General features: G+C 45.8%; 1 protein-coding gene across 4 annotated transcripts in view; it reads right to left on the bottom strand.

The window, feature by feature from the left end:
- Positions 1 to 636: 636 nt before the first annotated feature.
- Positions 637 to 15,264, bottom strand: part of LEPR (leptin receptor) — a 29,388-nt gene continuing 14,760 nt past the window's right edge. The window contains exons 8-21 of one of the 4 annotated variants that reach the window (XR_007205472.1): positions 13,580 to 13,876; positions 13,310 to 13,424; positions 10,918 to 11,117; positions 9,294 to 9,445; positions 8,907 to 9,066; positions 8,742 to 8,824; positions 8,000 to 8,216; positions 7,077 to 7,259; positions 6,445 to 6,540; positions 5,967 to 6,069; positions 5,274 to 5,349; positions 2,892 to 4,217; positions 1,408 to 1,549; positions 637 to 919 (exon numbers count right to left, since the gene is read on the bottom strand). Coding sequence is in view for 3 of the 4 variants with exons in the window: in XM_048313389.1 (XP_048169346.1) it covers positions 3,435 to 4,217; positions 5,274 to 5,349; positions 5,967 to 6,069; positions 6,445 to 6,540; positions 7,077 to 7,259; positions 8,000 to 8,216; positions 8,742 to 8,824; positions 8,907 to 9,066; positions 9,294 to 9,445; positions 10,918 to 11,117; positions 13,310 to 13,424; positions 13,580 to 13,876 (2,465 nt within the window). In the remaining variant the exon portion in view is untranslated. Of the gene's footprint in view, positions 4,218 to 5,273; positions 5,350 to 5,966; positions 6,070 to 6,444; positions 6,541 to 7,076; positions 7,260 to 7,999; positions 8,217 to 8,741; positions 8,825 to 8,906; positions 9,067 to 9,293; positions 9,446 to 10,917; positions 11,118 to 13,309; positions 13,425 to 13,579; positions 13,877 to 15,264 lie in introns of all 4 variants that reach the window. The other 3 variants (XM_048313389.1, XM_048313390.1, XM_048313391.1) reach the window with 3 other exon arrangements.

Raw genomic sequence — 15,264 nt, 5'->3', positions numbered from 1 at the left:
ACCTTAAAGATCACCTAGTTCCAAATCCCTGGCACAGGAAATGCTCTGAGCACAGCCCGGGATGCTGGAGGACTTTCTTGTCCCAGAAGCACACAGAAAACATGGATTTCAGTCCTTTCCCCTGGAGCTATAAAAGAAATGCCTAAAGGGGCAGTTTTACCTTTTTTGTGCTTATTTAAAGGCAAACCCTTCCTCCAGCAGCCCCCACCAAAGCAGGTGTGGATTTCCCGGAAAAACCCAACTTTCTGTGAGTCCACCTCCATTGATCCCTCTTCCCCTCCAGCTTCCAGCTGCAAAGCCCACAGGCATCCCAGGACTTTTCCTCATGTGTCCCAAGATCAGTGATCCATTGTTCCCAAACTCCCAGGCAGGGAGGTGCCACCCAGGCTCTGTGGAATCCCTGGAAGTGTTGTCCCATCCCTGGAAGTGTCCCAGGCCAGGTTGGACAGAGCTTGGAGCAGCCTGGGATAGTGGAAGGCGTCCCTGCCCATGGCAGGGGGTGGAATGGGATGGGATTTAAGGTCCCGCCCAACCCAAACCATTCTGGGATTCTAAACATGAAAATCACTTTTTTTGCTGCTTCAAACATCAATCCCAGATTTTTTTAAAAAGGGGGAATTTAACTGGAGCTGCAAGTGACATGGAAAAGGAAAAATGACCCATTTGATTCATTTTCTTACATAAATGAGCTGCACTCCTGAATGCTCTTCAAAAGGAATCTGCAGGACCTTAATTTGTACTTCAGAAGCTGCACATGGTTCCTAAAATTGTTCGGTTCAAACTGAAAAGGCCTCTCCTGCTGAGTGTGAGGCCACGGCCAAAAAATCCCATTTCTCTGCAAAATGCCCAGATTCCCTGGGAATTGGCTCAGGATTGTTTGTGGCACAGGAACATTTCTGGAGAAGCAGCAACATTTTCCCTGTGAAGGAAACAGAAACTGTGCTGGGTCACTCCTGTGGCTGCTCTTGGGATGCTCCCAAATGCAATTCCACAGGTTCCTCTTCCCTCCCCGTGCCCAGGGGCAGGTGAGACCCTCTGGATGTGCCAGGCACTGAGCCCAGGAGTGGCGCTGGCTGGAGGAGACCCCTCAGGGCAGAGCTGAAGGTGAAGATCATCCTTTAAACCCGTTTTTCCCCCAGCACCTCTTCTCCCAGCGCAGATCCCGGCATGACCCTGTTCCCTACTTTCTCCCTGGTTCTTGGCAGGGCTTTCCCAGCTCTCCTGCCAAGATGCAGCTGGAGCCCAGGGGAGGCAGCGAGCAGACTCCCTACTCCAGACATTTTCAAGGACAGCTCCTGGAACAAAGGCCCTTCCAGCCCTCCCCGGGGTGACACCTGTGTCCCTTGCAGGGACAGCTGTTCTGGAATGAGTGGGAGCTTCTTCTGGCTCCGACAAAAATGTCCTTACCTTCCAAAATCCCCAGGCACTGCCCATTCCCACCTCCAGCTCAGCCAGGAATAAGCCAGGGACATTTTCCTCCTGTGGCTGGAAACAGCAATCCTCCGTGGCTTGGGAAGGGCTCAGCTGTGGGAAACAACCTGACCTGAAGCTGAGGGAAAAAATAATGATGGAAAATAACTGGCCCCAGCTCCCAATTTTCCCTCCCCGAGGCAGCTGCTGCCTGAGGGAGCGGCCGGAGCCGTAACCGGAGCCAGAGGCAGCAGATGGAGGGTTCAGGATATGCAGATTTTGGCTTTCTGTGGGAGCACAGCGAGGTAATGAGCAGGATTGAATGTCCCTTCCATCAGGATGGAAATGCCAGCCTGGGAGGCAGTTTTAGGAATTATTTATGGAGCTGTGGCCTGCCCTGTGCTGTGGGTCAGCACCTGGATTTGCAGCACGCTCAGGAACGCTGGGATTGCAGATGGGGTGTGGAACGGATTCAATCCCTTGGTTCTACACTGATCACACTAAAATCTTCTCCTTTTGCTGAAGCAGCTCAGATTTGCTGCATTTCCTGCAGGATTTTTGCAGAGGAGATCCATTTGTTTTCCTGAGGAGCACCACCTGCTCTGGCCATTAGGAAAATCATGGGCTGGCAGCGGGAGGACGGGCTGGGCTCCCGAAGGAGGTGAAACCTGGGGATCTGCCAGTGTCCACTGAGGAAAGACCTCCTGCACATCTCCTAACTCCTGCATTCTCCCATTTCCCAGGAAAGCCTCCCCTGGTCCCTCAGCCCGTCATTCCCATGGCTAATGCTCCCCCTGTCCTTATGGAACTACTGGGAAAGGACTGTGCAGGCCAAAATCAACCCCAGCTTTTTATTTCTTGGGAAAGATGATCTTCAAACACAACCAAATCATTTTTCTGGACCCTTCCATTAAAGGATCACTCCATTCTCCAGAGAACTGGGCTCTCCTGTCCCTTCCCAACAGCAGGAAGCGAATCCTAAATCCAGCATCCCCCACAGCTTTCCCCTGGAATGCTACAGGAACCTGCAGGTTTCTCTCCAATCACAGTGCCAAGTTTTGGTTCCTAACATAAAACAGGTTTTCATTCCTCACCCCACACAACATTTTGGAAACCAGAACAACAAATCTGTGTCACATCCAGCCCCACAAGAGCTAGGTCAGCAGCTTAACAAAAACCAGCAGTGGGGTTGTGTGTGTTAAGCTGGGCTTAAATTCACCCTTGCTTTGGTTTTTGCTATCGTCGGTTTTGCCCTTTTGGTTTTGTCTCTCTGAAGTCTGTCAGAAATTTATTCTTTGGAATACACAATAAATTCATCCTTCTTGTCTCCTCAAAATAGATCTCTGAAAAGGCAGGTGTAGAAAAATATTTATGAACTAGGAAATTTAAAAAAAAAAAAAAAAAAAAGCTTTGGCTTGCAAATAGGAGTGGGTTTGTTTTCCTGCTTATCCCAGAAAATCCAGACCTGGTTTTCCTCCCACCTGAGGCTTCCTGGCAGGGTCGTAGAGGCAAAGTGACTTCTCCAAGGCCATACAGGCAGGTTGGATCCCCCAAAATCCAAAATGCAGGCTCCTTGGATCAAATTCCTGTCTCTTCTCCCATGGAATCTTAGGAAAGAGCTTGGGAAGAGAGGTCAGTCTAAAAGCGCCCCGTCTGGAATCTTGTGTTCAACAATAAAATGTGGATGTTTCATTTTAAATACATCATTTTATCCAATTAACAGAGACACAGGAATTCAGATTCTCTTCCTGCAGTGCTGAGCCTTTCACTACTTGATCCATTCCTTCCAACCACATCCAGGCTGACTCAGCGACACAGATCATTCCCAGGGAAATGGCACATTCCAGCTTTTCCCCCACATAAATATTTCAGGCCCCGGATCAGCTCACTCCCTGCTCTCTCACCCTTGGGGGCTCCAGGCGAAGCCTGAAACAGAACAAGCTGGAGAAATCAGGAGAGGAAAAATGGGGAATGCATCAACACCTGGAAACACTTCAGGAATACTGAATTTGGGGATGATTATGTCACTTTTTCTCCGTGGCCTCCTGCCCTTTGGATGCAGCCATCCGGAACTGTGGAACATAGGGAACAGTGGCTTTAGGCTTGAGGCTGCTGTGGATAAACTCCTTGACATTTGCTGGGATGTGCTGGAGAACCGCCCCCTCCGTGAGCAGATCCGTGCTTTGGAGCTGACACATCCCCCCGGAACTTTCTGTCAGGAAAATGTCCCTCCCTCCCTTTTGCAGGGATGTTATCCCGAGGTAATAGAGGCTCCGCTCAGCGCTGCCTGGGAAAGCGTCATCCAAAGGCTCCGAGAATCCCTCTGAGGAAGTCAGGGAGAGAGCCCTGCTGGGCTGCCAGCCAGGGGAGCCAGGGAATGCCACCAGTGCCCCACTGCCCACCTCCCAAGCACCACTGGAGAAGGCCCCGAAAACTATGGAATCTTCTGCTAGGAAACACTCATCAAAACAACTCCTTGGGTTCGTTTTCTGTCGGCAAAGCCCACTGGATTGGGAATCACTGATGACAGTGGCATATTTGAGGTCACACTGAGCCGTGGTTTCTCCGTCCTGGGAGCTCCTGGAGAAGCTGCTGCCCTGGAAGTGGCTGCTGGAGCACGCGGAGTCACATTCCGACTCCTGGGGGGCTGGAAACATGGAATCAATTCCTAAAAAATCCCGTGGCTCTTCTTTTTCCAAGGCTTTGGTGACACTGATGTCTTCCAGCACGATCTCTGCCTCCAGGAGAAGAGGCTCAAATGACATTGGCTCGGGATGCTTGGCAAAGAGATGCTCCAGAGCTTCCGGCTGGAAGAAAAGAGAGATTTTAAAGCTCATTTATTATGGAACAGCTTTATTTCCCTATCCAGCCTCTGGTTTTATGGATCACAGAACCCAACACCAAAGGTCATTCCCAGGACCCTGGAATTTTGCCACATCAAGTTCACACAGCGTTTTTAAAGAATTTATAGTTGAAAATCCTCTACAACAAAATTTCCTTGACAGATTTAATCACTGATACATCAGCTGAAGTAGCTTTCCCTGCTAGGATTGGATTATCCAGGTCAAATCCAGCCTTTCCATAGGATTTTTGGAGCATTCCCACCTGAGTAGCAGCTGCTTGTTTGAACTGAGTGAGAAAAACACCTTTATTTGGGAGAAATGCAGGATTTACTGCTCCCTAATACATGCACGTATGAATTATCCACCAGGATGAACTGACAGCAGCACGAGAGCTCCAAGGATAATTCCCTTGTATTTCCTAATGGATTCCAGACAAAACAGAAGAAACCCAGGTTTTTTGTGCATTAACAAACCATGTTTTACAGCAGGGAAGCTGCCAAAATAATGAGGAAAATGTCAAAATACCTGGAGTAGTGGGAAATTAAAGAGTAAAACTCTTGGGCTCTACTCAGCCCAGACTCGCTGTTGGTGACACGTGGGCCCTGAATTTGGGGTTGGTCCCACACAAATCCATCACCTTCCCACACCAAAATGAACAGGGAGCTTTTGAACAATGAGAATAACATTTTTTCTCCTGCTGCCCCTGGTTTATCCCTAATGGAGGGGTTTGTATCCCTTTCCTCGGCGCAGCCCCTGCTCCATGGGCACCACAGCAAACGCAGATGAAACCCCTCACAGCCAAGGCCAGGGGTGTTTTGGCAAAGGCCACCATCTGTCACCTCTGCCACATCACTCATGAAGAGCTGGCAGATATTTATCACATCCAATGCATAATCCAGAGGCCTGGGAAATGGGAACCTCTGGATGGAGTGAACAGGGCTGGATTTCCACTGGAGACACATGGACAGAGCTGGAACAAGAGCTGGGTGGGGAAAGCAGCGGCCCCAGGGAAACACAAACCTGCTGGAAATTAACTCCTTGTGCCCACGAGCAGTTCTTGGGGTTGGGAACGTCCTCCCAGAACAGCTTCTTCATCCTGAAATGTCAGGGAAATGCTGGAGTTGGCACTGTTCCCATAGGGGCTGCACTGTGCAGGGAAGGAATCTCTGCAATTTTATTTATCCACAGCACTATGGCAATGAAATAATCATTGAGAGATTATAAATGGCCCCAATTTAATCCAAACCATAAAGAAGGGACATTCCAGGTGGCAGTTTGGGAAAATACAAAGGGTATGGTCTGTGCTGAATGAGCCCAACCCACAGGGCCTGAAGGGGCTCCAGGAGAGCTGGAGAGGGACTGGGGACAAGGCCTGGAGGGACAGGACCCAGGGAATGGCTTCCCAGTGCCAGAGGGCAGGGCTGGATGGGAGATTGGGAAGGAATTGTTCCCTGGGAGGGTGGGCAGGCCCTGGCACAGGGTGCCCAGAGCAGCTGGGGCTGCCCCTGGATCCCTGGCAGTGCCCAAGGCCAGGCTGGACACTGGGGCTGGGAGCAGCCTGGGACAGTGGGAGGTGTCCCTGCCCATGGCACTGGATGGGATTTAAGGTCCCTTCCCACCCAAACCAGTCTGGAACTCTGTGACACCAGTTCAGCAGAGTGGCACCAGTGCAGCTGCACCACCTGGACCTTTGGATATCAAGGAACAAGGTACCTTGGATGTGAAACCAGCAACGCTCCCAGCAGCAACACTGAGGTGGAAAAAACAATTGGCAGAACCACGTGGAGGCTGCCATTATTCCCAGTTTCAAATCCACCTGGAAATAAAGGAGTTCAGCTATTAAAGCAGCAAAATAATTTTTCTGTGAGCAAATAGTTTGCAACAGGGAAATAACAAACAGTAGAAACAACAGCTTAGATGGGGAAACAACCTTGAGCAACAGTTTTATTGCACATGGACAAACCTTTCCCTTGGGAATAAATAGACAAAAAGGAATTATTTTAAACAGGAATTTAATCCCTCACTCAGCTCAGCCCACAGAGAGTTTTCAAATTAAAGCTGAAGCCTGTTCACTGTTTGTAGGTACACTACAATGACTTTAGTACATTTTTTTTCTGGTGAGACAGAGACTTTTGCATTTAAAGGTCACTTCGACTTCATAAAAGACACGGAAAAAGATCCTGTCAGTCACCTTTGGCAAACTGATCCGTGGCTCTGGCTTTGCCAACCCCTCCAGCAAACACAGGGCACAGGCTGAACTGGTACTTCTCAATCAGGATAAAGTGATCTGGAAAGGGGAAATCAGCCTTTGGAATCCACTGGCATCCAACTTTTAAACAATTCCCTCCACAGAGGCTCTGGTCACACACCCGAGTTCAGATCAGCCCAGAGAGGGCAATAATGCATCCATCTTTTATAGATGCCTACCTCAGTATCCCAAGATTAAAACGATTAATCCAGCATTATTCTGTCGTGGAATGAACACCTTATGGAGCTACTGCGATAATGTCTAAGGATAAAGTCAAAATGCAAAGGAAATGCACACACTGATTTGAATAATTAGCTGGTGTGTTCAATATTCCAGAACTAATTTTATTGTATTGCCACAAAATGAACTCGCTCCAGAGCTTCACTCTCTGTTAAACTGATTATTAATGCAACAGTCAATCCTCTAATGAGCATCAAAATTTGGTTTATTGGTCCTTACAATGAAAGTCATTAGAAACAGGAAGGGGGAACAAGGGCTCAGAGCTCAGAAATTCTACATTTTTTCTGTTCCACACCAATTAACATAATAAATTTTATTTCCAAGCACACGCTCACCATAAATAAAATATTTCCTGAGATTTGGAGGAACTCGCAGCCATTTCATCTCCTCCTCTTTGTTGAGGTTCTTCCACTCAATCACAAAGGATGTTACCTCAGGGATGTGGGGGGACAGAGTCCAAACCACAACCACACAGGTGCTGTTCACCAGGTAAGCACTCAGAGATTGCACAGCATCCACTGGGAAAACAGGAAAAACACCTGGGATCCACATCCTATAAACTGCACCACTGCTAAAGCTTCACCACTTTATCACTCTCATGATCTTCTGTATGATAAAGCCACAGCAGCAGAGAGATTTTTCTTTAAGTCACCAAAATTTGGGTTGCACTAAACCAGTCCCAAGCACTAAACAGATCAAGTTTCTTACAGACATGAAATATCCCAATTCTCACCTGCAGTTCCTTAATTACCCTTAACCAAAAAATTAACAGCTCCTGAATTCTCAAGAATAAATTCAGCAGAGTGCAGCCAAATCCAGGAACTGCTGCTTAGGAAGTTGAGCAGGAATTGCTGCTCAGGAAGTCTGAGGACTCTGTACCCTGGCAGCCCAAAACAAGGCCACATTTCATTTTGGAAACAACAAAATATTCCCCAGCAGGAATGTTGGGTGTTCCCAAATCAAAGGAGATGGAAGATCAGTTCTCCAGCAGGATTTAATTGTTCTTTGATTAAGTGCTTTATATTTTATTAGAAAAGGGAAGACAGCCCAGAGGCAGACAACTCATTTCCCAGCCCAAAAATCATCAGGATTTTCATGATGGAAATTTCAGTTTTCCAACAGCTCTGTTGGTGCTGAATGTATCCCCATAAAATATTCTTTCTCCTACCAGAGGGAATTTTATCCCAAAGAAAGCTTTCCCCATGAACATCACAAGGATTCCCAGCATTTTCCACATCCCACTTGTTGCTGCTCTTACCTGTGCTCATTTGCTGGGATAGAGTTAAATTAGAATTAACTGCAGAAATTCCAACAGAATTCATGGCTAAAATGGTGATGGTGTGTGTTGGCTCAATCCATGGAAAGGACCAGGTGGTGCCATGATCCACATATTCCTCCCAGGAGGGGTTTCCTGGGATCTGGTGCTTTATGATGTATCTGCTCACGCTGCACAACGAGTGATTCTCCATCAGGGGCTGCAGCAATTAATAACTGGGCATTAATTCCTGAATTCCTTCCCCACTCCCTGATTCCCTGATTGGGAAGCTCCAATTTTAAGGAAACAGGACTCAGTAAGATATTCTGACTCCTGGCCTTTTAGCCAAGGACTGGAGTCCTTTGAAAGACTTCACTTCCTGTGTCCCACTCTGAGAGCTGACCCTTATTCCTTCTTTTCCCAGCAAAGGGAAGTGAAGGACAAGGAAAGCCAAACTTTAGGATTCCCACAGGAATTCCCTGTTTTACACATTTTTCAGAGTTCAAACCCCAGAGCAGCACATGAGCAAACAGGAATCCCAGAATTACCCAGAATTACCACCAGGATTCACCTCTTGCCTCTAGGATGAGCCAAGCAATTGTCAGGAACACAGAAAAAGGCAAATCCCAAATTCCCACAAGCACTGACGGCCTGAGTTTGCCTCATGTGCGTGTCAGACTCCCTTTCTGGCAATTCCACCTGGATTTAGGATCAAAGGGAAAGCCCCAAATGCAGCTGCTCCCACCTTCCACACAAGTGTAACATTCCTCTGCTTCCTTGCTGGATCCTCAGAAATGATTCTCCAAAATTCAGGGCCGTGCAAAGGAGCTGCAAAACGACAATTTGGGAAGGACAGTCACACCTGAGTCTGGAAAATCCCAGCCCTCAGGATGTCCCTGGAAGCACAGACCTCTGATGTCCTGCACGAGGGTTTGGGCTGCTCTGCTCCAGTCGCTCCAGAATCCAGATCCATCCAATTCCCTGCACCGCACCTGCACCACGTATTCCACACAAAGCTGCTCAACTTTTATCACAGCTGAGCTGCCTGTGGAGTTTGGGACTTCATAAAGCTGGGAGAGAAGGCAAAAAAAGTCAGAGTGAGAACAGGAGGATGTTTAGGCAGCTCTTGGAGTCAAAATTCCTGAAAATGAATCCAGTGAGGAAGTGGGGTTATGAGGAATATTCCTTTGCTAGACACTGTGATTTCCTCCATGGATAAATTCCATAAAAAGCAGCTCCACAGTACAGGCCAGCAATGCAATGATCCCTGCTCCCATCCAAATGAAACAGACACTACCTGCCATGGAATCCCTTCCCTGTTCCCTGCATTCCAGCGGATCTGGAAGGTCAGATCCCTGTTGGCAAAGACAGGCTTGGTCCAGCTCACGTTCAGCAGCCCCACGTTCCTGGTGAGTTCTGCTCCCACGTTGGAAGGGGGGAGAGGCTTTACTGGAAAATGGAAAGATTGAGAAATGACTGCAGTGTCTGCACTGACAATTCCCATTAAATCAAAGCATGGATTACTTTTCCTTGTCCCAAGAGTGGCAGGTAACACACGGCCTCTGCTATTCCAAGGAAAGCAGGACTGTGCTGGAAACACAGAATCCATGGGAATGTTTCCACGGATTTCACTTTCATTTAAAGCAAAACAGATTATTTTGGTGCTGGCACCTGGTGCCTGCCCTGGGATAAAGAGCAAAAGACAGAGCCTTGCAATAAATTTAGAGGTTTAGGTTGGATATTTGGGAAAATTTCTCCATGGAAAGGGTGGTCAGGCATTGGAACAGCTGCCCAGGGCAGTGCTGAGTCCCCATTCCAGGAGGGATTTAAAATCCATACGGATGTGGCACTTGGGGACACGGTCAGTGGTGGCCTTGGCATCCAGGCATGGTTGAACTCCATGGTCTCCAGGGGCTTTTCCAACCTTAGCAATTCCACAATTCCATTATCCTAATGGGGTCAGCCCTGCAGAAAGCAGCAGCTCCTGTAAAGCTGGTGACAGACACTGTGCAGTGATTAATGGAAATGGTTTTATTTTATTAATTGGAAATTCCCCCCAAATCCAGCTCCTCCAGAACAGGAATCTCCCAAAGCCCGTGACTGTTAAGCAAGCCAAGTTGGAATAACTTATTTTGGATAATAAGATGTGGAAGAGGAGAAAAAAAACAATAAAAAAAAAAATTTCATTTTGGATGGTGCTAGAACGGGTTTGTTTTGGTTTACTACAAAACAGAGCACACTGCATTCAGGATAAATCATTCTATTCATTGTCACCACATAATAAATGCATTTTATAATTAAATAACTAATTTATTTCATAATTATATGACTCTAACTTATTTAATGTAGCACCTCTAGGGTCCAGCTGCCTTGTTTGCTCTCACCTATGTTCACATTTGTGCCCAAAAGATACCCAGTGAATACTCTGTCACAGAGCAGATGAGGTGATTTGCACATTTTGGTGCACCCAAACAGTGCTCCTGCCTCTTGTTTTCATCCAAATTTAAGTGCTCTGTGTGTCACAAAACTTTGCAGCAGCAGGAAAGAGCATGGGCAGTGCCCATGATTTTAAATGGATATAGAACAGCGTAAACAATACACTGTACTGGAATAGAAACTTAATTAATTGAAGACAAATTAGTCTGAAAAATTAAATAACCAAACCCTTAAAAATAAGCTCCATTTTTCAATATAACACTTGCATTTTCTGTAGAGGGAATAACAGGCAAGAGTGGATGTTTCATTTACAAACTGCTCCTGTGCCAAGCTAAATGTATGGAAATAACATTTAATCCAATTTGGTTTTTAAGGTAATATCAAAACTCTCATGTTTTTATTTAAAGCCTGTGGAAAAGTACTCTCCCTACACCATGGAAAATCCACGGGCACAAGGGAAGAGAGATTCATGGATCTCGACCTACCCACATCTGCTGGAATGACACAAGTTGGGGAGGATTCCAGTGTTCCCAGGAAGTGCTCAAACTCTATCCACATGGTATATCCAGATAAAAGGAAAATAGGCTGGAATGTGCACTCGTAGGAATGATTCCTCTGCAAATGGCATTCCTTCACCTCTGAGTTTGGAGATGGGCTTGGAAAGTCAGAGCAATAAATTTGGCTCCTTAAAAGAGGGGAAAAAACCACATTCAGTTGCTACATTGCAAGTGTAAGTCTGGAGGGAACTAAAAGAACTGGTGGCACTGGAAGCAGCCTGGGATTTTGAGGATTATTTGGGTCTTGAAGCTGAATCTGCATGGAATGGATAATTAACACTCCAGTGTCACTGCTCAAAGCTTTGGCTCCGGAAAAAGCAGGACATGAAGGCTCTTCCCACTGCGAAAAGTTTTGGTTTGACAAAAAGCAACAGGTACAGCAGCTCCAAATCCTCATCAATTGTGGCATTTTAGGTATTGGCAATAAACACAGCAAGGCAAATCTGCCAAGAATTGACTCCAGTCAGGAATGACTTCCAAAATCTCAACTGGCAACCAGAGGGAAGCTGCCACGCAGACCAGTCAGACCCAGAGAGGTCTCCAGGAGATGGAAATCCCATAAAAACATCAACTCTGGATTAAAAATCCCACGTCCAGTTACCACAGCTGGCAACAGAAGAGAGGAGCCCTGGATTCTGGATGAAATGGAACTGGATACGTTCTTGGAGTGGGAAGGTTTCAGATTTCTCCTCAGACTTGTGAGGAGAGGGCCAGAGAGGGCGTGTGTTACTCAGCTGAACCACCAGAGTTACTCTTGGTTGAAGTCTCCTCTTCCTGTCCCCAGGATTAAAGCAGTGCCTGGTGCTTTGGAGGTTGGGATTGGCATTCCCTGCTCCCTCAGGATGATCCCACAGGAGCTGTTTCTCTTGGCAGCACCGACTGCAGAGGAAGACGTAGTAACAACCCAAGCAAAACAAAACCCCAGCAGCCAAAGCATCACACACAGCACAGCAGCGCTGCACTCCAGCTCCAAAATGGAACAGCAGCAGGAATTTGATTGCATTTTCGTCTTTCAGGTCTTACTCTGAACAAATAACCACAGAAATAAGAACAAAAAGAAGGATTGGCAGCATCTGGGAAGGATTTGCAGGCAGTGTGAATGTCACTGTTTGATCGAGCAGGAACACTAACAAATGTACACATTATCACCTCCTACTAGAAAATTACATTTTTAGCTAAACCTGAACAGTGAAGAAGTGGGAATACAAGCCATGATGAGCAGCATGGGGTTTATTCCCAGCTCCCTGCCCAGCAGTGCACTCATTATATCCATATTTGTGAAGGCAGTTCAAGCAAAAGCTACCTCAGCACTCGGCCAGGCATTAATCCTGCCCCAAAAGCCTCCACTTGAACTTTCCAGCATTCCAGTTATTCCTTTAGTCCACAAAACCCTGAGAAATATTCACCTGGGCACCAGCATAATTCAAAACTCCAGTCCACCTCCACCAGAGAAGACAGGCTGGCTTCCCAAAGGATTAGGCCCTCAGAGCTGATGGAAGCTGTTTGCCAAAATTTCTGCATCTCCAGCCCAGCAGAGCAGTAAAATTATGGATTTCTGTCTCAGGAAGGGTTGTCTGTCTGTCTGTCTGTCTGAGTGGTTCTAGGAAGCTCTCAAGCTCAATACATCAGGGGTGGAATGGGATGAGCTTTGAGGTCCCTCCCAACCCAAACCAGTCTGGGATTCTGGGAATTGCTGCAGTCGAAGCTGCTGCCTCACAAAGCAATATTCCCTTTGTGAGCTAAGGTCTGATTCTCTAAGCAAGATTTTTTTCCATCTTGGAATGAATTTATTTCATCCTCTATTTTTATCTATCTGTACATAGGAAAAAAAGTACAGAATTACAGAAAAATCAAAGACTGAGTGGAGACCTCAGGAGGTCTCAAGTCCTATCTCAGACTAAGAGCAGGGTTAAATTCAAATCACATGGAGCTGCCCAGGGTCCCATCCAGCTGGGATCTGAGAGTCTCCAAGAACAGGGATTCTACAGCTCCCCCAGGCCAGACATTCCCACTGGGAATGGGCTTTTCCCTTATTTCCTTACAACTTGGAGATAAGAGCAACTGGAATAATTTTTGTAACTGCTGCAAGCAAACTGCTTGAAGAGAACTGCCTCCCAAACTGTTTGCAAAATGCTGAAAAACCTTATAAATATGATCTGTTACATACTCAGGTATCTCTGGTTCCCTTCCTGCACACAGAATAAATCCTCCTTAAAGAATCTGTTCATTTTATAAGTACATTTATCCAGAATTCTTTGATGCAGTAATATTTTGAGGAATGCTTTCCAAGCATAAAAAGAGAATTAAAATCCATCCATACCTGTAATATCTTAACTGCAAACTCCCCAGGAGCAAGGTGGTTGGGTTTGCAGACCATCTGCAAGTCATTTTAGTTAAGTATCCATCAGTCTCACAGGAGATATTAAAATCCATGTCTAATTAAAAGACATTAAAAGCTTAATTAATGAGACACAATGGTTGCTACAAAAAAAACCCCAAAGGCAATAATAAATGGAGTTTCAATGGAAATATTCCATCCTCACTAGGAAAATGCCCCAAAAGGAGAATGGAAAATCCTCTGGAATCTTACCTACTACATATAATTCAGCGTATCTATGGTGACATTCCCTACTTTGGTGACAACAGTACAAAGCGTTATAGAAGAAACTTCCTCTAGGTTTGGTTGCTTTCAAGTTGAAAAGAGTAACTTTGCTTACACGATTGTTCACAAGAGAATATTGGCTGGCTGGGATTTCTTCTGCTAAATTCAGCCACCAAACCACCTCCTGGGCCTCTACAGGCTTGCTTTTGTTTTTATAGATGCACAGAAATGAAATGTTGGAGCCAGCACTGGTCAGGGTCTTGGGAGGGAAGTACAGGACTTGAGCTGCACAAGAAGGGGGAAAAAGGGGAAGGAATCCATTGAGATTTGAAACTGAAGCAAAAAACATAGAGCATTTGTCAATAAATTATTATTATTATTAATTATTATTATTATTAGTCTAGTTGTATTTCTAGCTTTCCTACTTCTTAATCCCTGTGAACAACTACAGGTGCAGAAATGAGCCTTGGACTGTCTCCCTCCACAACTGAAGTTTCTAAACTCTGATTAAAATAATCTTCAATATCCCCAGGCTACACAAAAGGAAAAAAAGGTGAAAAAGATCCACTGAGACTCAAAATTGAACCAAAAAACCATAAACATATTTGTCAATAGAAAAATATCATTATTATTATTGTTATCATCATCCAGTTTTATTTCTAACTCTCCTACTTCTTAATCACTATGAACAAGAGCAGAAATGAGCCTTGTACTGTCTCCCTGCACACCTGAAGTTTCTAAACTCTGATTCAAATAATCTTTAATATCCCCAGGCAAATCTGAATTAAATGAGCAGAAAATCACTGGAGGGTGCAGTGCAAGCAATACACAGCAGCACAAGGGGAACATAATAAAATTAATCAATCTTTTCAGGAGTTGCTGTTCCTCCTCCTCCTCCTGAAGTCAGCAGGAGATTAAAGTCTCAAAACCTGGTTTTACACTGCAATTAACACCAAATTGTAGCAGTAGTACAATCCAGGCTTAAAGACACTGAATTTTCCAAGGATTTAAAGATGTGTGAGCTCAGCCCCCATCACTCAGGGATTCAGGGAAGCTACAGGTGGAGCTGGAACGGAGCTGTTTGCAAAGATCACCCAAAGCCAGCCTGAAAATCCTTTAAAGGTGAGGTTTGCTTCCCATACTGAGGAACCAGGCAGAGATTTTTAGGATTTCCCCCAAATTTCCCTTTCTCAGGCAGCAAAACAGATTTAGGATCTGTTGTTGAAGGTTTTATTAGAAAAAAAGCTCTTTTTCCAAGGTTTAGTTCTTTCCTTGGAACTTGGTTTAAGCCCACAACACAAAAGTTTAACACAGAGCACAGGTGCCCATGTAAAGGCCCAGGAAAAGCACAGAGTTCAGAGAATTCCTGTGACAGCACAGACCAAAATATTCCCAGGTGGGGAATATTTAAGCAGAGTGTGGAAAAATACAAAATAATCAGAAAGTCAGTTTTGCACAGGGCTCAGCATTGCAAACCAAGCTGGACTATATAAAAAGTACATTTCATTTTGCTCTGGGCCTTTAGTTCAGCTACAAAACCAAAACCAGAGGTGAGAGAAAGCATTAGGAGAAAAATCTTGAATTGAGGGGAGGTTCAGTGCTGCCAACTGAAATTGGAAATGGAAAAGCTCTGAGGCAAAGAGCTGTTTCTGGGTCTGAACAGGGGCTGGTGA

Source organism: Corvus hawaiiensis, chromosome 9 (genome assembly GCF_020740725.1).
Source record: "Corvus hawaiiensis isolate bCorHaw1 chromosome 9, bCorHaw1.pri.cur, whole genome shotgun sequence".
In the NCBI taxonomy this organism is placed as follows: Eukaryota; Metazoa; Chordata; class Aves; order Passeriformes; family Corvidae; genus Corvus; species Corvus hawaiiensis.
Note: the sequence above shows the minus strand (reverse complement) of the source record. Positions and strands in the feature narration are given on the sequence as shown.